Raw genomic sequence first — 25,021 nt, 5'->3', positions numbered from 1 at the left:
GTTGAACAACATATATTTATACAATTCCTTAAAAAATCCTTCTTAGGATGATTGAAAGTCTAATATATTTGCATTTTTTTAGTTGCATGTTGATGTCTAGTTTTGAAGAACCAAAAGTGATAGAAGAAGAAGAGCCACCCACAGAACAGGACAAAAGAAAAAAGATGGTATAGTCAAATTCTCAATTATATTAATTAATCTTCAGCAATTTGTAAATTAACTTTTTCTTCTCCCAGTTGTATAATTATTCTCAGAGGAACCGATGATAAAACATTGAACACACACACACACACCCAGACATTGGCTGTTTGAGATGGGAAAGATAATAAATGAGACAAAATAATAATTGCACATTAAGAATCAATAAGAAAAATAATTATTCAGAGAAAAATAAACTGGTTCAAAATTCAAAATCAAGTCAGTTTAAATTTCTGACTTGCCATTGCCTTGAGATCTGAGAGAAGTGACTGACCCAAGTCATCTTGTGGCTAAAATGATATTAGAACTCAGAGTCTTCTGGTTTCTCTTAATCGCTACACTAAATTGACTTTTACACCTGTAGTTGTGTTGTGATAAAAGAGCTAAAAGAAAATAAAAATAGAAAAATTCTATCCATCCCCAACCAGAAGCATATCTAAATAGACTAATAATATGCTGTTTCTGGTTCATCTCATTTTGACAGTTCAAATGAGAAACAAGGTCATGCTATCGTTTCATCTGGGAATGCTGGCTACTTAGTACTTTTTTATAAGAAATATAAAGAAATGTGCAAAATATTTCAAGTTTGAAGCTTTCCAAACAGTCCCCTTTTATTGTGACCACAGAATGGCTGATTTTCAATAGCAAAACACATTAGGAGGTCAAAATGGAACAGTTTGGGGTCAGAATATTTTAGTCTTAAAATATTTTGTACATGCCTATAAATTAATGCCTGAACAGTCCAAATTCCTGAGACTTAAAATTAGTATAAGCTGTTCAGCCATAAAGTCTTACTTTAGCAGAAAAGTGTATATGGAGGAATAATCATCAGTTGGAATCCATTGAATATAAGGCTAAGCAATCTGGTGATTTCCAGACGTTTTGGACTATTTTTACCATGTCCCAGACTTACAAGTCTTAGTCAGTGTCAAGGTGTTTGAGAAATGCCATCGGAATCATCTGTGGAACACAATTTTATATTAGTACCAAAAAGTACTAAGAAGCCCTGTTGTTTTCTACTTCTCTCTCCATGACAAAAAATCTTCATGTGAAGCCCATAAAGAAGGTTTTTCTCCCTAATTATTCAAAATGCTACTTAAAGCATTCTTCATAGGACCTTATAAAAATCTGTGATAATGCAATACTTGCCTCGGCTTACGCTCTAAAAATCATTAGACAGTAAAAGCAAGATAAAAGCAAGCTCAGCACAGATATTGAAAATTCGATAATAACCAGCTTGGTTGGAAGCAGTTCAACAGATTAATGAAGAGGTGGTTGCTGGGTGCCAGTTGAGACAGGGCCAAGATAGTTCTTGCAGAGACAGTTGTATTACTTTCTTCTCAGCTTATAAATTGCATAAGTCAGGTATCCAGTGTACTTCTTTCTTAGCATCATTAAAAATGAGTGATTTTAGCTAAATCAGATCTTTAATTTGGGACATTTTATATCTACCAGTATTTTTTTTTTAATTGATATTATTAGCTTCTAATAAAATATTAGATATTCTATAAAAAGTGATGGCTATCTAGAAATATTTTAGAGAAGCTGATAATTACAAAATAGCTGACAGTGAATAAATTAATCTGATGGAAAAAGTGGCTTCTTATTGTTGCCTAAGGAGATTTGATGCTATTAATAATTTGACAGTTAAAACTGTACATAATGTGTTATCCCTTTATATGTCTTTGTTCAAATAACAATACTATAGCAGGCATACAGCACTGAATTGTTAAAGTAATTTGCAGGGAGAAAAGTGGAGAAATTAGCAAGCTGTACAGTAATTCTTCAATGCTCTTCAAGAATTATATTATCACAGAGTTGACTCTTACACCGTACTAGTATAAATGGAAAACATTAACAATATTCATTGAGCAAGATGAATATAATTCATTTTTTTTATCCATAAAGGTTCATGGAAGAAAAGTTCAAAGACTGCTTAATTTCATATTTCAATATGCCAATACTAATTTGAAAATATGAGAGTATAAACCAATATATCTGAAGGCACTGATTTAAGTGGAAATATAGAGTGAGGTAAAAAGCCAGAAATTGAAAACATTCTTTGACTAGTAAAGTTCTAACATATGAAATTAAAAGCAACTGTACTTTTCTCCTAAGGGTTTTTCTTGTTATAGTACAATTTTACATTATATAGTTTCATTTAAATATATATTATTATTCTCATTGGCAATATAGTGATGTCACTTATGTATTACTCAGTGCTCTTTTAGTCTAAGATAAATATAGAACACTGTTCGCCTCATTAATACATTTTGGTTGTCAATTCTGCTGCAAATCTTGAGACTAGACACTAGATTTAAGTAATTATGAATCACTGTTAATGTCCAAACTGGTATATATGAAGTTTTTGACCTGAACTCTAACTTAAAGGCTGTTTATTTGTTTTGTAGCCTTCAAGACAGTGTTAATTCTTAATGACTACTTGAACAAGTCCTGCAACTTCCTTGTAAAATTTCAGACGTGGTTTGCCATTGTCTCCTTCCTAGGCCTAAAGGGATGATTGACCCAAGCTCATGCAGCTGGTTTTGTGCCTAAGGCCGGATTAGAAATTGTGGCCTCCTGCTTTCTAGCCTGATTCCTAGCAGTCTTACCAAAAGGATCAGGAAAGAAACATGACCAAATGAACTAATTATACCTTATTGTAAGGCCACATTAACATCTTGCATGTGTGAAAGTCCCTCTTTCTCTTTTACAACCTGAGGAATTAGAAAGGATCTCTTCTAAGCCTCTTTCTGCTATTTAACTGTGCACTATGTTGGCTCTTACTCAAACATTCTCTACTCAGCCTGTCTCCCAAATCATTCCCATATATTATTACAGTGCCTTAACCACTTGAGACTGCAAATTATTTTTCTTCTTCTATTGGAATTATGTTATGCTGCTATGCCAATACTAAATTTAAGAAATGGAAATGGAGGAGGGATGTCTTTTCAAAGAAGACTTTTCTTTCATTATTTTAAGCTCAGGAATTGGATATATATACAGGTAGTCCTTGACTTACGACCAGTTACTTAGCAGTTGTTCAAAGTTACAATGGAGTTCCCTGTAGGTACTTATGACCAGATTCCGAAGTTGCAATGACTGGGCCCTCCTGGCTGCATATTAGGAGTTTAGCAACTGGTCCACATTCATGTTACGTGACCACATTTTATAACATTTTGCCAAAAACCAACATTTACTTCCAGTTCTGAACAAAACTGCCCCATGGTGAGCATCTAACAGTCACATGTTCACTTAATGACTGCCAAAAAAAAAAAGTTGTAAAATCAGATTAGTCATCTGACTAATTTGTTTTATGACCATCACAACTTAACAACTGTAATGGACAGGCTAAGGTGAGGGCTATGTGTACTTAACCACTTTATAGAGATTCTTTGTGTAGGTGTAAATTGCTGCCTTTAATTTTTTTTGTATCATCCTGAGCTGTATATAATTTTATTTTATTTTTTGTAAAATATATACTTTTTGTTAAAGATGCAACTTTAAAACTCAACAATAGGACTTACAATATTATTGTCAGGGACTCTGTCTATTTCTAATTTTTAATTTCAATTCTTTGTTCATACTGCAAATTTCACCATAAATTTCTCAGAAAAAAAATTGCAGTAGAATATGGAGGTGAGGCATTTCCTGGTTTTGTTTTTTGCTTTTGGTTAAAGACTACTTTCTCATAATTGTGGAGCAATTTTTTATGTTTTTGCTCATTTCTCATAGAAAATTGGATACATAGCTGACGTCTTGATGTTATTAGCAAATAAGTTGCCTACTTATATGTTGTCAAAAAAGAGTAATTACAGAGAGTGGGGCACTGTTTTGACAAATATTTATGAAGATCCAAATTTAGAAATATAGTAAGTTAAATTGTCATTCATCATATCACTATAGAGAAGGTTGATAAGCTGCATACAAAATTTTTCAGTTTGCTATCTAGATGTACTTGTTCATGGGCTAAATAAAAATGTCATTTTCCTCCCTTACATTTTTGTTGTGTTTTTAAATCAGATTAAGAATGGCTAACTCTTTGAGGACTGCTGCCTCAAAGGGCACAAGATTTCTGTAATTTATTGTTTTAATAGCATTACTAAGAAGGAGTTTTCTGTAAAATATATAGTATCATAAAGCTTACAGATAAGGTTATAAATATTTATCTTTTGTATGTGAGTAAAACATCTCAAATCTGTTAACATCTGCCTTGAATAACTAAAGAAAAAAACACAGATATAAAGTTACAGTACATAATTATGTTATACAATAGGCACTGAAGGTAAGTGTATTCATTTCAATTGATGAAGTAGCAGAAATTTTCTTTTCAAGGATTCAACTGGTTAGACTATGTTTTCAGTGTAAGCAGGAAACAAAAGCCCTTTTCACTGCCATTAAGATTATAAAACTGATTATTAAAGGTTTGCCTGTTTTGTTAAATTATATATTTTTCTTATCTTTATCCTGCAGCTTGCACTAAAGGATCCAGTACACTCTGTGTCACTGCAGCAATTTGTATATGAGAAACTAAAAGCACAGCAGGAATTGCTGGGAGAACAAAGCTTTCAAGCTCTTATGGAAACTGTAGATACAGAAATAGTTGCTCAACTACAAGACTTCTTACAAGGATTCTGAACAAATGGAGGCAAAAATCTCTGTCTTCAACCTATAGGCAAACTGAGCAGCTTTCCATCTCATTACAAAATCAGATTAAATACAGAGTTTCTGTTGGAAATTAAGAGATGGCTCAGCTTTTTTAAACTGAAATCCAATTGAGATAATATATACTATTTCTGATAGTTTTACTGTCTACATGCTACATAGTACATGCTATAACCTATAATTGAAAAACGGATTCTCTAAAAATAGGTTTTTAACTATTAGTGGAATGATGAAAACTTTGAACTCAGAATCATGAATTCTTCTCAATAATAATATCTACACATATTTTTCTGTAAGGATATTAGCTTGCTTAGGTTGCCTTATTCTATTGCTAACTATTAAAACTGCAATAAAATGTTAAATGTTAAATTACATTTTGCAGTAGGAAAGAATGTCAAACATACATATGCTTCACCAAGCAATTCAGCTGTATAAATAGTGGAAAGTATAACTGTGATTTCCTCTATGGGGAGTTGAATACTAGTCTTTTGCACGAAAAGAAGAAATGAAGTAATTCTGCTGTTTTAAAATTATTTTGTTGAACCATTTAAAAGAAATTAATTTGGATTTGTTTTGTTTTAGATCCAAGAATTGTTTTGATCAATGCATTTTCCTTTGATAACCAATTGAGCTCTGAGCTCTTTGCAGGATGAATTTACAATATGATTTGAATAGAATTTTTATTGTATAAAGATGTTCTCTTCAAAGGGTTAAGAATAGTCAACCCTGTACTATTTTTATGTCTTATTGAATTATAGTAGGATAATGCTAAGGCAAAAATATTAAAATTTTCAGAAGAGAACATAAAAATTGCAGGTCAAGGAGGCGGGTTGAAAAAGATTTTTGAGTTGAAATATTGTAAAACAATAAAATAAAAATGAATAAAATATGTAACTTTTCTCTCCATCTGTTTCCTGCCCCATTTCACATTTTTCTCTCATGTCTCCTATTTTAAGGAGAGTGACTTCTTTACATTTTTAGGCAACTCTTCTTATGCCTGTCTAAATGTTGTTGTAGGGACTTTTTAAGAGTACATATGACACAATATTAATAAGATTGTATAATATAATAATCATATGACAGTTATAAGTAATTGAAGATTACTTATTGAAGAAGATCGTAAGCAGTAGGTTATTAAATATACAAGAAAACAAATTCTAGCATTTGCAAATTATAAAACTAAACATTTCAATTAAATTTTCCAGAAAAAAAATCTTCTGATTCATTCTGTGTTCTTCTCTAAATTCTTAAAGAGCATATCAGTAATTGAGAATCAGTGCTTCATTTAATACACTTGTTGCAGAATAAAGAATGCATATTTAAATAGTAAACTTGTCATACACTATTCTGTGTTACAAATCCCATCCCTTTGGCTATGTCTGAAGTGTGAAAATATTGCAGTGTGAAATAACTTCAAGATTGAGACCATAATGATGTTATGTATTCAAAAATCGATAAAATCCAAAATATTGGTAATATTTGGCACCAGACCTCAATATTATTGCTTCAGATGATACCAGTAATCTTTGTATCTAGTACAGACCTAAATATTACTCAATACATGGACTGGATTTTTTTTTAAAAAAAAGGATGTCAGAGTTCTGAGTTTATCGTGGCATTATCATTCTTTCTTCTAAAGCACATCAACATGGCTTATTTTCTCAATGTTGATTGGATTGCTCTTTTGTGTTAACTGAATGGTTTCCCTTTTTTACATTCAGATACTGCATATATTGCTAATGTTCAAAGCAGTGCTATCCAGTCTCATCCCAGCTTTGATGCTGCGCTGATAATTGACTGGATTGTATTATCTAATACACAAGCAGGGAGCTATAGATAATGTTTCTAAGTTTCTGATATGTAGTCACCTCCCCTTATTGTTATCTTGAAGTGAGCCCATTTTTAAGTGGTGGTCAATGTAGTTCCACAGCCAATCTCCTTTCTCTTTTAACTAGGGATGTTCACTGCATGATTTTCAGAAGCTGAGGAACATATTTCAATCATGCACATTAAAAATGCAAATACACTTTGAACCAAAAAAAGCTAAAATAATTCTACTTTACAGAAATACAATTCTGATTTGTGACTACATAAATGGCCACTTCAGATAACTGATTGTAACCCTTTCCAAATGTTAAGGGGAGAAAAGACAGCCAATTTGATGATGATATATCAGTGTTATCTGAAATATCTGTACTGAATAAGGAAGTTATTTAGCATAATCACAGCTTCTAATAAAATAAAAAAGCTTTTGAAACAGAATTTGCCATTAATTCACTGTATGCCTTGGGGTTTTAATACTGTAATATACATCTGAAAGCTAGCGGAAAACACAGATGAGAAGAAAGCCTGCAGTCTGCTAAAAGAACTGTTTGAAGATTGCTGCAGATGTACCTGAACATCTCTGATCCTGAAAATTGTGTCAGTGAGAAACTACTATTGAATGTAGGATAGAAACTGGTGCATACGTTGATCTAGAGACTCTTCAAAATTTTGGATACATTTGAAATTTTGTGGATATAACGTAGGTGCTCTTACAAGATGAGTAGAAAGGAAAGAAAGTGGCTGCTATTGGCCTGAAAAGCTAACGGGTGAAGTAATTTACTGAAACTCTTATTCCACGCCATATCTACTGTGTGGTTAATGTTCTTCATTAAATTAGAGAAATTCATATGGTTAGATGATAAATACCACAGATTGAAAACACAGAACTGTGTGTGTTCAAATCAACTCTTGACCAAATAAGTCTTGCTAAATTCACTAGGTGGATTGAGAACAGTACTTTTAGGTACTATCTTTTCTAATAAACATTATTTTTGCTAAACTCCAGGCACTCATCCTGCAATTAATGCATTCAGTATTTGTGTGTATATGAATGTATTTTGTGTTGGCATTTTATTGCTTCCTAGCCATCTTGAATGCTCTAATTGAGTAGAAAGAGAATAATGAACCTGGTCACCACAAATATGCTTTTTAAGTGAATAATAATAAAGTAAATATATTAAAATGACAAAATGAGAATAAAAATATCAAAGTCTGAACGGGCAAAACTTTATGAGAGGAGAAAAGAAAAAATCTATTTTACATTTATTCCTTTTTGTTTTTTACACGCACTCCTAAAAAGTTTGATTTACTCTTTATGTTCCTACTGATATACACAGCTTTGAATTCCATATGAGCAGAAAGATGCTATCTACAAGCCAGTCACTTATTTCAACAATCACTGATTCTTACAATATAGAGTGAAATGAGGCTGTTCTGTTTCAGACTTGACCCATAGCATGATCTAGGAAGAAGTGAAAAGTGGGGCGGGGGAGTATGCGTGGGTATCAATAGCAGCAGTGAGGGCTGTAGGGAAACATGGAAGCAAAGTATTGCAGAAAGCAAAATGGACTGCTTATATATGCCTTGCTAGAACCGTTCCATTACTGTTGAGACCGTTATAATGCTGTTTTCTTCTTAAGAAGCTATCCCCAGACTCAACAGTTTGGAATTACTGTCTCTTGTTGAAAAAGTGGTATGTATCAGATACAGAGCACTTTCTAGGAAGTGATTTATCTGAACCAATTTTAGTCTAAATTCAGACCCAATCTAAAACAGAAATGATATATATCATTCCAGTAGATGGTGTCTCTCAGATCATGGTATCCTCATGGAGTAAATGAAGGGCTTGGGGGTCAGGGCACCATGTTTTCAGAAATTTCAGTTTTAATCTTTCCTAAATATTTTTGAAATTTAGTGTGCAATTCTAGCCTGGTTGTTTAAAATAATACAATATTATGTAGCTGGAAGACACTTCACACATTTAAATCCAACCTCCTGCAGTGATATAAAACAAATAATTCCATAGAGGTGACTGTCTAGCCTCCACTAGAATATAAAGAATAAGAACCTATAACTTACTTGGATAATTAATTGCATTGTCAAACACTTCTGTTAGAAAACATTCTAGCATTCGGGAAATTTGTCTTCCTATAATTTAAAGCCATTAGAGCACATAAGAGAAGAAGCTTATGTGACATCCTTTCAAATATTTTGAGAGTGCTCTCATATCCTTTGCCAATCTCTTCTTCTCAGTAGAAAACATTGCCAACACCTTCAATTTCTCATCACAGGACTTATTTCCTTCTTAAAGTGTAGAGCCTAGAACTGGAACAATATGGAAGCAGGAACAGCATGAAAACTGGGATGGACCACTAGAGAATAATGTGGAAAGCCCCTTTCAATGCTATTTTTGTATGTTTTTACCTAGGAGGATTGTTTTTTTCTGTACAAGTTCTGAGACCTTTTCTGTATCAGTCACTGTAATTCCTATAGTAAAGGATAAAGGAAAATTTCACTCCGAAAGATTCAGACATGAAAGAATTAATCAGACTTAAACCTATCAAACTAGATAATGGGCAGAGGCTGAAAAGCCAATCAGCCAATGCCTTTGTCTCTTTGCCTTCAATCATAGGGAAATGGCAGAGAGGCTCCAATTGGGTACAATCCACAGACTCCACCACCAACCTGCAAAAGGATTGGAGAATCCAAAGAAAATAGCCATAAGAATATGTAGGATGCTAATTACACTATAGATTTATAACTAGTGATCTGTTTTGTTCTACCTATAATCTTGGCCAGAAGAGTAGCCTTTGGAAAAAAAAATCAGGATTCATTTTCTTCGTTATTTTCAATTCCCATTTATTCCTGTAATCTTAATCCCCTGCTCAAGACTGCTAGAGCAGCCAACTCAATATGTGACTTTGTGGAAGCCCACACCCCATTATGCCTGTCTTAATTACTATTATGATTGCTGACTGTTTCTAAAAGACATTATTTTTTGCTATTCTCTGGCAGCAAGACTTCCCCAAAATGTCAGGATGAAAAAAGATTGTAGGTTGAAAGAAGGTGCTGGTGTGATTCTAAGCAAATTATTGTTATATAGTTTCTCAAGCATCTTATTTATTACTGCTTTTAAATATGTGTGTGTGTGTGTGTGTGTGTGTGTGTGTGTGTGTGTGTGTGTAAGGTATTCAGCTTTGTTTGGGTATTTTCCCACGTCATTATAGTTGTGCTTTTAAAGTTGTAGCAACGTTTCAGTAGAATCTCATCTGCCATCATCAGGCTTCTGTATTGTGTTCATCTGTGAGTCAGACTTTCACAGCCGTTTCAGTTTTAAATTTGGTGCTAGCCTACTGCTATGCCAAAATGTTTTTTTCTTCATCCTGATTGGTTGGGAGTCTTGGTCTGTGTTTATTGGTCTTGGAATTTTCTGTGTTCTGCTTGATTGGTGTTTCTAATATCTTCTGTCTGTTTTGTGGCTTTTTTTGTCTTGATTGGCTGGCAACATTGTGTTCCTGTATTGGAGGCTTTTAGTGCAGCTTGGCTCTGAGTAAATGGACGGCTATCATTTATTAGAAGCTAGGTTTCATTTCATATTGTATATGCTAACTTATCTTTTCAAGACAAATATTTATTGGATATTCATTACATACAATTGATATTTAAAAAGGTGAAGGTTTCTTTGTCCTGTTGTATCCAACTCTAGGGCCCAGTGCTCATCTCTGTTTCTTGGCCGGGGAAGTCAGTGTGCCTGAAGACATTTTCTATGGTCAAGTGGCCAGCGTGGCTATACACCAAAGGCTCACAGAACCCTGTTACATTCCCACTGAAGTGATACCTACTTGCATTTACATGCTTTCAAATTGCTAGATGTAGAGTTGTAATTGCAGGAATGTTCCAATCTCGGATGGCAAACCTCAGATAAAGAATGCTTCCAAGCAAATACAACTCAGGCAAACAAAGTCAGTAATCTATGGATAAAGGAGGATTAGAGAGGGGAAGTAAACATATGTTAGACTTTAACTAGAGATAATTAATTGTATGGATTACTGTACTAAACAGTAACGAAAGTTAAGCAGTAACCAAAGTTAACCAATGATGGAGGATAACTAAATGTATATAAATGCAAGACTATACTCCAATAAAGATCATCATCATAATTCAGTTGTTCATGATCAAACAACTTGACTGCCTCATCATTACAACAGCTAGATGGGCAGGAGCTGGGACAATGAATGGAAGATCACCCCATTGTGTAGCGTTCGGGTCTCAAATCCAGGCTGTCAGTTTTTCAGCTAACAACCTCCTCATCTACAACTGCTAAACCATTAAATTCATTACAATATATTGAACTAAAGATGATTCAAATGGATTATTATTGCTTTTAAAATAGTTGATATAAAGTGCCAATCTTTTAAATGCAGCTTAGCTGTTGTACAGTACAATATAAAGGAGTCACGAAATGTCCTCCAGATATTTTGGATTAGAATTTCATCTCCCACTTTCAGCATGTACAGTTTGGTTGGGTAGTTGGAATTGGAGTCAATGCATCTCAATGCTGTTATTGTGAAGAATTTGAAAACTGGTGAAAAATAAGAAGTGCTTTAGGTCAAACAATTGTGTACAAAATTGCTCCTTATATAGATCAAGCTTCATTTATAGAAAAAAATATTTTGGCAAAAAATGTATATAAGAATATTTCAACATATTTTCATGCAAGGATGTGTACAAGGATGTGTGCAAGGATGAATTAATAAGAATTAAGCAAAATGGTACAGGTATAGATTGCTGGAAATAGGCCAATGGTATCAATGTAAGGTTTTCCTTGTTAAGTCAAGGAAGATAAATCAATAGAGAACCAAATTTCAGGTTTTAATAAAATGAGATTCAGACCTATAACTGGATCATATGCTACATGAAAAATTATTCATAGATTGGAACAAGTGTCTGCCAGAACATGTTGAAGGAAGAAATGAGAGATTGATTTTAGTTCGTTTCTGAAACTGTAAAATAACTCTCATCTGCTTCTATCCTGTGATACAGGATCCATTTAATCTGGAATCTGGTGGCAGCTTTTTCAACTAATGACTTTTATGAAAAGGCATATGTTTCTGTGAGTTGCACCAAGATTCATGAAAGAGTGTGCTTTTTAATAACATGTGTTACTTGAAAAAGATCCTACCAGAGTCCTAATTTTTGCCATTGAAGATTCATACAGTTCTCCTTCTACAAATTCACAATTTGGTGGAAAGCAGAATAGATGTCTACTAAACAGTGTTCATAATCACAAGGCAAGAAATAAGTTCAGCTTTTGATTAGGTATTATCTACCAAAGTTTATCGGGATAGAATTATGTAGTGGTTGTTTCAGGATAATGAGGCACATTTCTGTTTCCACTCAATTAACTTTCTTTTAATTATGTAGCAATAGTTCCATAATATGCTGTGTTGATATTATTATCAGATAATTTATAGGGGAAAAACTGCTCAATGTCCATTTGCTGGATTTTATTAGAAAATTGGAAGTGGTTGTGTTAGAGAATTAAGATGAGGATGAACCAGATTGAGATTTTGATTTAATGATGAAGTTAATTAGAGATAAAGCTGATCTACTTGCTGGATAATGATTTGAATGTAACTTTAAACACATTTCCATAAACTAAAATAATCTGAAGGTAAAACATGTATGAAGACATTTGCTTTTTTCTTTCTTTCAACCATCTGAATATACATGAATGAACTTAAAACTTTTTTCAGAGAGATATGTGAAATACATAACAGAATAACAGAGTTGGAGGGCCTTGGGGGTGTTCTACTCTAATCCCTGGTCAAGCAGGAAATCCTGTACTATTTTAGAAAAGTGATTGTTCAACCTCTTCTCAAAAACTTCCAGGGTTGGGGCCCCCAACAACTTCTGGAGGCAACTTGTTCCACTGATTAATTGTTCTAACTGTCAGGACATTTTTCCTTAGTTTTAGGTTGCTTCACTTCTTGATTAGTTTCCATCCATTGCTTCTTGTCTTGTCCTTGTCAGTGCTTTGGATAATAGATTGTCCCCCTCTTCTTTGTGGCAGCCTCTTAGATATTGAAACACAGCTATCATATCATTCCTTCTTTTCATTAAACTAAACATACCCAATTTCCGCAATTGTTCTTTGTATGTTTTAGCCTCCATTCTCCTAATTATCTTTGTTGCCCTTCTTTGCGCTCTTTCATATCATGGCAACCAAAACTGCATGCAATATTCCAAGTATGATCTCACCAAAGCATTATAACGTGGTATTAACACTTCACATGATCTTGATCCTATCCTTCTGTTAATGCAGCCTAGGGAATGCATTGGTTTTTTTCTTTTTTCTTTTGGCATTTGCAGCACACTACTGGTTTGTATTTAAGTAATTGTCAACTGGGATGCCAAGATCCCTCTGACAGTTACTACATAAACAGTCTTTAAACAGTCTTAGAGAAGGATCGTCTCCAATTATACAATCTTCGGGGGGAGGATACAAAATTGAAGTTGATTCTGTTGTGATAATTTTAAGAGAAAAAAATATTAATTGATTAAGGGATAAGCTGAAATGCCTAATTTAAAAACATTTGCTGTAGACAATCCAGTTTAAGATTTCAACCATCTTTTCTGTCCTTTGTTCCTCAGGCAATGTCTTGGAGTGCCTTATGACAACATCATTTATAATACTATACTTTTTATGAGAGTCAGTTTAGTGCAGTGGTTAAAGCATCAGGCTAAGAAACTGGGACACCATGACTTCTAGTTCCGCTTTAGGCACAAAGCCAGCTGGGTGACCTTTTGGGCCAATCACTCTCTCTTAGTCCTGGGAAGGAGGCAAAGAAAAAACATTGAAATCTTACTGAGAAAACTACAGGGATTTTCAAGGCATCTCCCAGAAGTCATCACTGAGTTGAAGGCACAAGTATACAAATATGAACTTGCTGTTTAACCTAATAAATCTAATTAGCTTAAGAAATTAATGCCATATAAAGAGAAACAGAATTAATATAACCCAATGCCACTTTGAATGCAGAACTTTCATTCTAAAATAGTTCACACATTTTTCATTATGTCTGGGCAAGAGGCAATAAATAAAAGCCCAAGAAGCAATACAAATCTATGCTTAAAATGCTAGAATATTTTTTAATACTTGGCGAAGCACTGCAAGTTTAATAATCATCAGTCTTCAATAGTTTCGTTGTAAGACCATAGGTTTATCACTCTCAGTTCCACTCCTGAGATTTCTATATTGTCAGTGCAGAATTCTGAGAGGTTATAAAAGGTTCCCTGTGATTTTCCATCTCTGGACAAAGTTAATCGAGTAATTAATTTGAGTATGTTCCTCAACTTCTATTGCTGAAATTGAAATGATGAAACAGCTGCCATCTGTAGTCCAGAAAGTAAGACTGCCAACATTAGTTTTGATAATTAAGCAATTCCTCTTTTGTTGGTGTCACAGGGCAACTGTGTACTTAAATAAACTGCATTCATCATCTTGGTAGGATTAGTGGTTTTTGCTTTCCTGTCATGACCTTTAAGAGAAGAGCAGTTTAGGCCTACTGATACCCTGTCTAATGAATATACTGTATGAAGATGACACTAAATAACTGTTCATCCAGAACCATTGATCTATGTACATACAATATATATAGCTGACAATTTACACAGAATGGTCAGACCAATAGAAAAGAAGTAAGCAAGTCAGTCTTCAAGCATGGGATTCATGGATATCTTCCTTGATGCCTCACTATTTCAATTTTTTTTAATTAAAAAGTAATTAGGAAAATTTAGAATTAGTAATTAGAAAAGTACCAATCATCTCCTCTAAACACAAAACTGTTTCTAGGTTTGTAGCTAATTATTTGTTATTAATTTATCACATTTGTACAGCTGCCCATATCACTTAGTGTGATGAAATACAGTCTGGATTCCCAAAAGGAAGAGGCTGCATCCCAGAGGGCAAAGAAGGCAGCAAAGCTTGAAAAATGTGGTCACCAGGAAGATGATTAAAACAGATCCTAGCTTCTCCCAGATTGTATCTATAGTTATGCAAATAATTGCTTTAGTCTGGCAAGATTCTGTCTATAAGTGAGGATCTATGGCAGTGTGTTTCCTTTCCTTTCCCATCTCTTTTTAAATTGTTGCCAAATTGAAATTTGCATCACAACAGTAAAAGAAAATCATTATATAATCCATGGGGAATAATTATATTCATTTATTTTAAATTCAAACTAGATTAAATCAAATTTAGCTTTTACCATTGACCTTTAATTTTTGGAGTGTGACTTCATGCATACAACTTGAAAATCAAATGTGGACTTCAACATGAAACTTTCAGTCTAATGTAGCACACCCCACATTAAGGCAAGATGTAAACTAGGAGTGTCAAACTCACATCATCATGGTGGCATCATGTGATGTATCGGGACCTTTTCCCCCTTCGCTAAACAGGCATGGCCAGTGCATGATGCATCCATCCCAAGGGCCGGGAGCTTGACAGCCCTGATATAAACCTTTCTGAATCATTTGGCCAACCATAGTGGAACTCTGTATTAAATCTGGCAGTTTTTGAAATTCTCACTCATGTTGCTTATTGTCATTATAGAACTGCATGTGGCTCATCTTTGTTGATTCACTTGTTTTATATTGTAAATTGCCATGAAAAACCTGTTTTCCTTGATTAATGACACTGCCGAGTTCTTACAAGGGCCATCTATCTGATTAGATGATCCATGAAATATTACACTTTAGTGGAAATCCAATTATGAACATTTGGAGATACTTGATACCTGAAGAACAACATTTTCTTTTAGGGATCGGTTCAGATATTGTATTGATTTGAAGAGCCCTTTTCATGTTCTACCACATTGGAAGTGCAGTTGGCAGGATAAAAAAAAGCCTTTCCAATTTATAGCAATGTGTTTTCAAGAGACAAGTAAGAAAGAACAGCCTAACAACCTTGCTATCTATGTGTTAAGTTTTTGCTCTCTTTAATGTCCTTGAGTTAAGTTTACACATTGGCTGACTATGCAACCAACCACAATTATATTCCACCAATAGTAATAAGTGCCTTGGGTGCAATTCCAAAACATCTTAATTTTTTTAATGCTTGCAATAAAACAAATGCTTGCAATGCAAACAAATTCTGTTTATTCTGACTTTTGTAAATTATCTTGAAATAGCCTTTATTTTGGTGTCATGATTTCATAAAAATCTCTTCTTTGGTGAGATATGAGTTTGATTGACACAATAAATATGAAATTGTATTGCAGCTGCCGCATACCAAAGGAAATTTTGGTGATTGAAACAGGTCAACATTTGCTATTACAATAGGTCTCATACGCTTGAATATTCTAGTAACTTCCACTATTTCTGATACCTAACCATCACCTGCATTTTAGAGAAAGCTGAACTCATGTGGAAATAGCCACTTGTTATTAGTGGCTATTAAAAAAATCACATCTATCTTTTTTAAATTATCAAGAGTTTTGTTCAGTTTGTATTTTGTTTTGTGAAATATTTTCTGGATTACAACTGATTTCCAAGAGAAGTAAGGTAGCTCCTTCTCTGTTGTTCAGTTATAGATAGGCAGTATTGTTTTATTCAGACAGATTTTTTCAGCTTTAAGTTGAATTTTTTTTAGTGAAATGGTTTTAACTGGTGAATGTAGTTCTTTTTGTTTTAATTATTTGTCAATTAATGTTTTTATGTTTTAATCATTTTATAAATGGGGTTATTATTGAAAGATTGGCTAGGAATTTAATAACAAAATGATTTAAAATAGGAAGTAAGACCATTATTGAGTTATTTTATCACTGATTTTGCTCCTGAAATGAAAACTATTTCTCCACCCCCTCACTCAGTTGTACCACAGTGACATAAACAGTGGCAATTCAAATTTTGGAAGTAGTAGTAGTTGGCTTGCTAAATTTAGGAAAGCAGAAGAGGAGAAGGGAAGATCTAATGCAGGGGTGTCAAATGTCAGGATTCACGTCATCCGAGCAACGTCATGTGATGTATCAGGGAAAAAACCCTTTGCTAAACCGGGTGGGAGTATGGCCAGCACGTGATGCATCCAGCCCGCAGGCCGAGAATTTGATAGCTCTGGTCTAATGATAACTTTCTTATTGTGTTATGATGATATCAGAATGTTATCAGAAATGATACAGTCTCTAAGTCTTATTCATGTATGCATATATTTTTTTCATTTTTTAATTTGATTTCCACAGTTTTCATCTCAATAAACAATTCTGGATAGTGTACATCATAAAAATAATTACAAAATAAATATATGGTGGCCAAATAAAATTTGTGCCATGAATGTTAATATAGCCATGAAATGGAACCCATAACATACTTGGGACAATTCTAAATAAAATATCACACTTTCTTTCAGTCCTCACAGTTTTACATCAATTCAGGGAAATAGGCGATCTGAACAGAAACCCGAGTATTCAGTGAAATAGGAATTGATAGCCCATAGAGCAGAAAACATGCACTGATTCTAAGATATCTTAAGAGTAGGATTTAAAATATTGCTTTCCTTTATTGAAGTACTCCTTTTAAAGACAGATAAATTGCAACATTGTGCCTGTTCTAATCTACTGATTTCCATGAATTGCTGTCCCAAAGATTTTTTTTTGTTCAGCAAAGTTCTTTTTCTTAATCATGTCTTCTGCAGAGCACCACACAACAGTGTAATGAATGAATACTGGTCAGTATCTCTATTTGTGGAGTACTTGATGCTCTCTGAGTTTGGTTGTTTGCTTGCAAATATTTCATTACCTGATAAGGTAACATCATCAATGCCTAGTCGAATAATGAAACTTCTGTAAGCAAACAACCAAACTTAGGGAGCATCAAGGGCTCCATAGTTCAACCATGACCCATGTGTCTTCTATTGGAATATCCCTGCTTGTCCAGTTCATGCCAAATTCCTCCATTTTCATTCTAGATAAAACAGGTTTGTGTTTCAAGTGCTGAAGAATGGTGGATTGTTGTCACTGCAGATAGATGTGCCATCTGTCCTGGGAGTTAGGTTGAAATGTGTGCCATTCTACAATCTAAGCTACTGCATTGCTGCTAGTGTTGTCCAACATCAAAGATCACTTGTAGCCAAGCTCCTGTGGTGACCCTGCTCAGAAAGACAAGAGACAAATCTACAAAGATCCAAGTGTGAGTGATCATAAGTCAGCTATCAATGAGGAAAGGCTTGAGTTGAATCCAAGAAAAAAGGTTAACATGGCACAGCTGGTCAATCTGACCTGAATGATCATACAGTATGTGTATCTTTTGGATGAATGTAGGGGACATAAGATGCAGCCTTGAAAAGGGTGACCATAGGAAGGCTTTTCATTTGGTCCTCAAGACCTGAGGTTAAAAAATTCCTACTGAAAATGGAAATTCTCTACAAGACAGCACAGAAATAATAGATTTGATTGATGTTCAATTAAATTCCAAAGGCTTTCATCTTTGTCTAGTATTTCAGCATGTTACAAATCTTTTTTGCCAATTCATATATCATGCTGAGAAAACTCTTCTTAGTCACTTTTACTCATGTTATTCTCTTAAGCACCATTTCAATCTTCTCTATTAGAACTCAACATTATGTTCTGTACCAAAACTGCCAACAGATAATGGACATGCTTCTGGTTGTGTTTGAAAGATTCAGTAATTTGCTACCATACTAAACTACTTTATGTTTCAAGATTTAAGATATATGGCTGCTTAGTAGACAGTCCAAACAATATGATAAAATAAAAAAGACAGTATATTCATTGACAGGCATTAATTAAAATACATATCAGAACACATTATTTAATAGGGCTGCATTTGCCTTCAAATGAAGTACTTTGGAGTATGCAAGAATGCTTATACATCTTTCTCAATTTTTAAGGAAGGTACCTATTTTGCAAAGCTTATCAGCTGCTTTGAAAGCTATCTGTGCACATGTAGGAGTTGTCATAAATAAAAGACAGCAGAAATAGTTGCACCAGCCTAGAAAAAGATGTGGTTCCTTTAATTTTCTTTTCAAGGATTTCCCCAGCCCTAATATTTTGTTCATTCTTTATTCATTTTTAATGGAAGGCTACCTGGTTTTATGCTGTTTATAACTTTGCTGTTTTAAGATCAAATGACATAATATTATCAGAAAGCTAGATCTGATAATGCCCATAATAAAGAATATCCGTTATAAACATTGGTGGGATTCAAACAATTTTGTACTACTGGTTCTGTGGGTGTGGCATGGTGGGTGTGGTGTGGCTTGGTGGGTGTGGCTTGGTGAGCATGGCAGAAGGATACTGTAAAATCTCCATTCCTACCCCACTCCAAGGAAAGGATACTATAAAATCTCCATTTCCTCCCCACCCCACTAACCTACTTTCTAGCTCCATTCTCCTGTGCAGGGCAACAAAAGAAGACCCAGCCAATCAGCTGGGACTCAGGAGGCAGAGAATAGATGGGGGCATGGCCAGTCAGAGGTGGTATTTGCCGGTTCTCCGAACTACTCAAAATTTCCGCTACCGGTTCTCCAGAACTGGTCAGAACCTGTTGAATACCACCTCTGATTATAAAGCTAGAATGGAACTATAGACTTACCCGAACTGTTATATTAATTAAATACAAATTGCACAACTTCTTGCTTTCCCCTTTCGGGGAAACTGTGAAAATTGAACACAAGACTTCCATGACGTGAAATTAAAGTTGTTTGGTCAATCCATCAGTTTTTGCATTATTGAACTTTTTATTTTTATAAAAAGAAAGAGGGATTTATCCTATGGTGTTATTTAGCAATGGATGCTATGCCACCAACTGGAGAGAATAATAGATCGATCTACTTCTAGATATCTCTCAAAACTACCCAAAAAGGTTAGGAGATGTTTTGGAACAGGTGTTAGGAGCATGAGTTGGGGATGATGAATGAAAACATTTGTGAAATTGTGATCAACCTTTTGCAAGCCCTAAAATAAGACCACTAACTTCTATGAGAACTCCTCAGGATGTGGTCCAAAATGGTAAAATCTGACATTCAGCGCATTCTCTTGCAAAACTTTGTAACGACTTTGAATCTGAATCTTCCAAGATTTAGGAAGATGGGGTCCTTGGCCTGGAAAATGTTTTGTCTCTACATTATGAATAATCAATGAAATATTCCATTTTTAAAACATAATCAATCTTAGATAATATTTGTGGAAGTCTCCAATTATTTAATTGCTATCTTAGAATGATAACCTTACAAAATCATGAATTTAGAAGAAGTTATTGGGAGAAGCAAATCCAACCTCCAGTTTAGTGCAGGAATCCAATTAAACACAACTTCAACAGCTGGCTTTCCAGCTGCCTATTGAATACAATTAGTGAAGAAAGGCCCATTCACTACTTTTTGCAAGTGAGTCCACAATCAGACTGTAAGGAAGCTGGATGTATTATTTAATATTTTAATATTTAAAATGTGACTTCCCATACAGATCCATTATTTTGAGAACAGGCCTTTTATAGTTTAGGCCAGGTTTTTTTAATAATGGCAACTTTAAGATGTGTGGACTTCAACTCCCAGAATTCCCAGCCAGTGTGGCTAGCTGGGGATTGTGAGAGTTGAAGTCCACATATTTTAAAGCTGCCAAGCAGAGGTGGTATTCAGCAGGTTCTGACCAGTTCTGGAGAACCAGTAGCAGAAATTTTGAGACCTCTGAGTGGCCCCGCCCCAATCTATTCTCTGCCTCCCAAGTCCCAGCTGATCAGCTGGGTCTTTTGTTGCCCTGCACAGGAGAATGGAGCTGGAAAGCAGGTTAGTGGGGTGGGGAGAGAATGGAGATTTTGCAATATCCTTCCCCTGGAGTGGGGTGGGAATGGGGATTTTGCAGTATCCTTCCCCTGCAATGCCCACCAAGCCATGCCCACCAAGCAATGCCATGCCCACCAAGCCACGTCTACAGAACTGGTAGTAAAGAAAATTGAATCCCACTACTGCTGCCAAGTTTGGGGAACACTGATTTAAAGTTTAGAGCAGCAGTCCCAAACCTCTGGTCCCTGGAATTTAACCAGTCTGTGGCCAGTTGGGAACCAGGCCATTCAAATGGTGGGTATGCGTGCAAAACCATCCCCCTCCCCAATCTTGCCACCACCGCATTGCCAGTTGGGATCGCTGTTTTAGACTGTAAGTCTTGACTGTTTAGAGTTTAAATCTTTTAGAGTTTAGACTTTAAAGTGTAAGTGTACAAAACAGTTTTTTATTACCTCTTTCTTTGGCAATATCTCACATTGGATGCCAATAAAACTAGTGATGAGAAAGCTAATAAATGTTGCGCCTTTCTAGCGAAATTAACTATCTCAAAATGGAAGGAAGGGAGAAAGAAAAGATGATAAAGAAAGCATTATTCCCTGAGAACAATCTGTCCAGGAAACTATTTATTGAACATAAGGCTTTTTTGCTCTTGCCTAATAAAGATCCCTGGTATCTTAAAAAAATATCACTCACAGATTATTAAGTTCTATGATCTTTATCCTTAATATAATTCTCTTTAACTTGGTTCATGGTTTTTGATCTTAATGTAGGCTATGCTTCTACTGGTACTAGCCAGGCTAATGATGAGCTTAATAGTGGAAAGTAAGATCAATTAGGACTTTAAATATATGAATATATGCAGTAATATTACCAGAACATTTTCAAATTCTAATTATATGTATCGAGGGTGAGAGTATGGATTTTTCTCTGTGGTGCTACTATTTCTTTTAAAATGTGCCAGTTTTGTGCTGTCCTCGCATGTACTTATGTAGAATTTTCAACACAATCCTTTATGTCTATTTAACAGTATATCTTGCTGAATTCAATGGGGCTCATTTGCAAATAAATAATAGATTGCAACATTATTAGTGAGATGACATGCATAGGATTACATGTATCTATGATTCAAAATTACTTCTATTATCAATGGATCTTTTTACGCTGATTTCAGTGGTGTCTAAGTGCAACTAATTCATCAGAATTCAAAGCAGTTAGTCATGAGCTGTACAGAATATGGATATATAGCATGCACGTAGTACACAAGTATATAGATAATCTTTATTTATGAATCCAAAAGTTTGAATGATGGATGAGTACTATAGTGTAGCTCCTCTGGGAATAATTAAAGGGGAAAAAATAACTTTTGTGTCTCATTGATCAATAAAGATATTTTATATCTCCAGAAATCGATCAAAGTTGAATGTAAATTCTGAGCATTGATCTTGATTTGAGAAATTCTTAAGTGAAGTTGTGGGATTACATTATTTAAGCCTAAACCTTTAATTTTCTCTCAGAAGATTTCTCTCCGTTTCTCTCTCCAAGCATGGAATTTTAAATTATTTCAGGTAGTCTATTTAATCATCTTTTAAAAAACATTTATGCCTTAATGAGAAATTTTTTTGTGAGGTGAATAAGCAACCTTTAGTTGATATTTCTGTTCTACAAATATTTCCATCCTCTATAATAATTATGCTTGCAAATATATGCACTTTTCTTTTGAAGATCCAGCTGTATTGTCTTGTTTTCACATATTGCATGAAGAATGATAAATGAATAGTTTCAGGAGACTTGATCCTAATTTAAGTACACAAGTAGACATTTGCCATCATATCTTTCAATTCTTTATACTGACAATTCTGCCAGATGGACATTGAATGGGATGAAAAAGGCTCCTGTAAAAATTGACTTGCTATTTGGTAATAAGTACCTAAATAATCATTAGTCTTCCAAGTATTCTGGAGGGTGTTGCTCTCTTCTGAAGGTGTTGATTTATTGCTTGTATTCTCTTGGACATGTGGGTGTTCCATCAACAATTTGTGCCATTAATAAGGAATCTTTTCACCAATTCAATTGGAATTTCAGTTATTACTCAACATACAGCAGATCAGAATGCCCTGGAAATGTAACTCATCACTTGGTCACCATAGGGATGGACTTCTGTATTGCACATTTTATAGACAGCTGCCTTGGGACATGACTTGAAAGCTACAAGTGGTCCAGAATATGACAGCCAAGGGATGGACTACTGTATTGCACATTTTATAGACAGTTGCCTTGGGACATGACTTGAAAGCTACAAGTGATCCAGAATATGACAGCCAGGCTGCTAATGAGGTATCAGTTCCCCTGGAAAATCCTACCTTTACTAACATCACTATACTGGTTATACAGATCTTCAGGAGCCCATTGAGAGTTTTGGTTGTTACCTATAAAGCTCTTTATGGTTTTACATTGGGGTTATTGTCTGATCCCACAATTTGAAAGATCTTAAAATCCTTCCCACTTCTTGGAAAGTATATAGTGGATGGTTAACAAGACTTCTCTGGAACAGTCCAATTTTTGGAGCATGCTTCTACAGGAGCTATGCTTGTTTCCTTCTCTTTCATAAATTTCACAATGTGGTTAAAACTGTATATTTATACTGTTTCTTTGACGCAATTAGATTGCAAGCATTCATCTTATGTGAGTATATAAGTTGATATTTTTTCTTATTGTATTATTATGGTTGAGTTTATTCTTGCTTTAGTCACTGTCTAGAATCTTAGCTGATTGGAATAATTTATATATGTTGCAAATGAATACATGAATGCTGAAAGCAGGGAGAACAGAGAACTTAAATTTGTTTTCTGATAAATGGAAGTTTTGTGATTGCTTCCACAATATAACCTTAACTTTTGGAACGTATGCAACAGCACATCTTGGTATGCTGAATAACCAAATTCCGAGGATTGTTTTTGATTTCTGTGGATTTGTGATAAAAAAGTTTTTAGCTCACCTCTCATTCATTTTCAGCAGTGCCCTGCTTTATACATGCATGCTTTGGGCTGATTCCCTACAAATAGTGGAGAAATCTATCCTTTTCAGCTTTGTTCAGTTTTTTTTTTCCAGCCTTAAGTTTATTTTGTCCAAATTCACATTAGTTTGCTAATAAAAAGAAAACCACATGGAAATATGTATGGACATGTTCTCACATAATTATTCTAGAATAGGCAATCTGGTATGCATGTTTACTTAGTATACTTTCTCAACCATTTTTCTTAATATTTCTAAGTTTGTTGGATTATTTTTTTTAGATCAATACATTTCTCTATGTGCAATATTCCCTTACTGTAAGCACTTTTAGGAGCCTATGTGGAGAACTACTTCAAAATTCAGAAAAATTGCTATATTTATTTGCAGTAATGATAATCATGGCATTGATATCTAGTGACTCTGGATAATTCATAAAATAAAATCTGTCTCTCTCTCTCTCTCTCTCTCTCTCTCACACACACACACACACACACACACACACAAAATAATATAACAATAAAGTAGCAACATAAATATGAAAAACTAGGCCCATTACCCCAGAAGGGCCTTCAACCTTTTAAGCAAAAATCTGGGCAGAATCAGAGTTTTTAGGTCTTCCAACAGGCTAATATGATTTGGGATATATAGGTTTTGCAGTAAAATGAATTCAACTTCTTCCCAATTCCTGATCAGAGTTTCATTGTTCAGTTGTTTTCTCTCATCTGTATGACAGGACAGTTATGGGACAGATTATACTATCTCCTATATTTAATTGCCTTCTGTATCTTGCTATCACTTCTGTCTTTTCTTCTTCTTTCCTCAGAAAATCCATTAAAAGACAGGAGGAGATGAGTCTTTTGACTGATAGTGTTGACATCCATCCAGCTGGAAGCATCTTCAATTTTATGATGAGCTACAAAACATTATTTTTTAAAAGTCTCATCCAATACATATTTGTGATATGCTTGCAGAGGTTTATAAAAAGGTTCCAGACTTACAAGATGGTGATGTCCTGTGCAGTTACATTCTTGAATCAGCTTATGGTAAGAGCAGAATTATAACAGAACAGTTAAAATTTTCTTTCTGCCATGCACAGGCATAGATGGGAGGCTATTTGTTCCTTTGCTAGCCCTCCTTTCCCAAGAATGAACCCTCCAGATGCACACATTTCAATGCTTAGAATTCTCAACCAGCATGGCCAATATGAAAATTTGGGGATTTGACATCAGCATGTTTGAAAGGCATCCAAGTTACATAAGTTTAGATTCAGATAGAGTTGATGAAGGGTCCAATTGTGTATAGAGGGAACTTGAACATATATGCATGTACAGTCATGTGAAAAAGAAAGTGTACTCTCTTTGAGTTCTATGGTTTTACATATTCGGACATAGTAAAAATCCTCTGGTCCTTAGCAGTTCTTAAAATTAGTCAAATACAACTTCAAGTGAACAACAACACATGACATGTTACACAGTGTAAGTATGGGGAGGTATTATGTTATTTGGTATATGTCTTATCCTGAAAGTA

General features: G+C 34.6%; 1 protein-coding gene and 1 long non-coding RNA gene across 2 annotated transcripts in view; one reads left to right on the top strand and one right to left on the bottom strand.

The window, feature by feature from the left end:
• IPO11 (importin 11) overlaps positions 1-5,757 on the top strand; it is a 65,926-nt gene extending 60,169 nt beyond the window's left edge. The window contains exons 30-31 of the mRNA XM_087927242.1: positions 83-167; positions 4,672-5,757. Of these exons, the coding sequence (XP_087783368.1) occupies positions 83-167; positions 4,672-4,836 (250 nt within the window). The 3' untranslated portion in view covers positions 4,837-5,757. The remainder of the gene's footprint in view (positions 1-82; positions 168-4,671) is intronic.
• LOC148127406 (uncharacterized) overlaps positions 1-25,021 on the bottom strand; it is a 679,100-nt gene that overhangs the window by 247,825 nt on the left and 406,254 nt on the right. The window lies entirely within an intron of this gene.

This window comes from Pseudonaja textilis, chromosome 2, assembly GCF_049901715.1.
Source record: "Pseudonaja textilis isolate UNSWEBS1 chromosome 2, rPseTex1.2, whole genome shotgun sequence".
NCBI lineage: Eukaryota > Metazoa > Chordata > Lepidosauria > Squamata > Elapidae > Pseudonaja > Pseudonaja textilis.
Note: the sequence above shows the minus strand (reverse complement) of the source record. Positions and strands in the feature narration are given on the sequence as shown.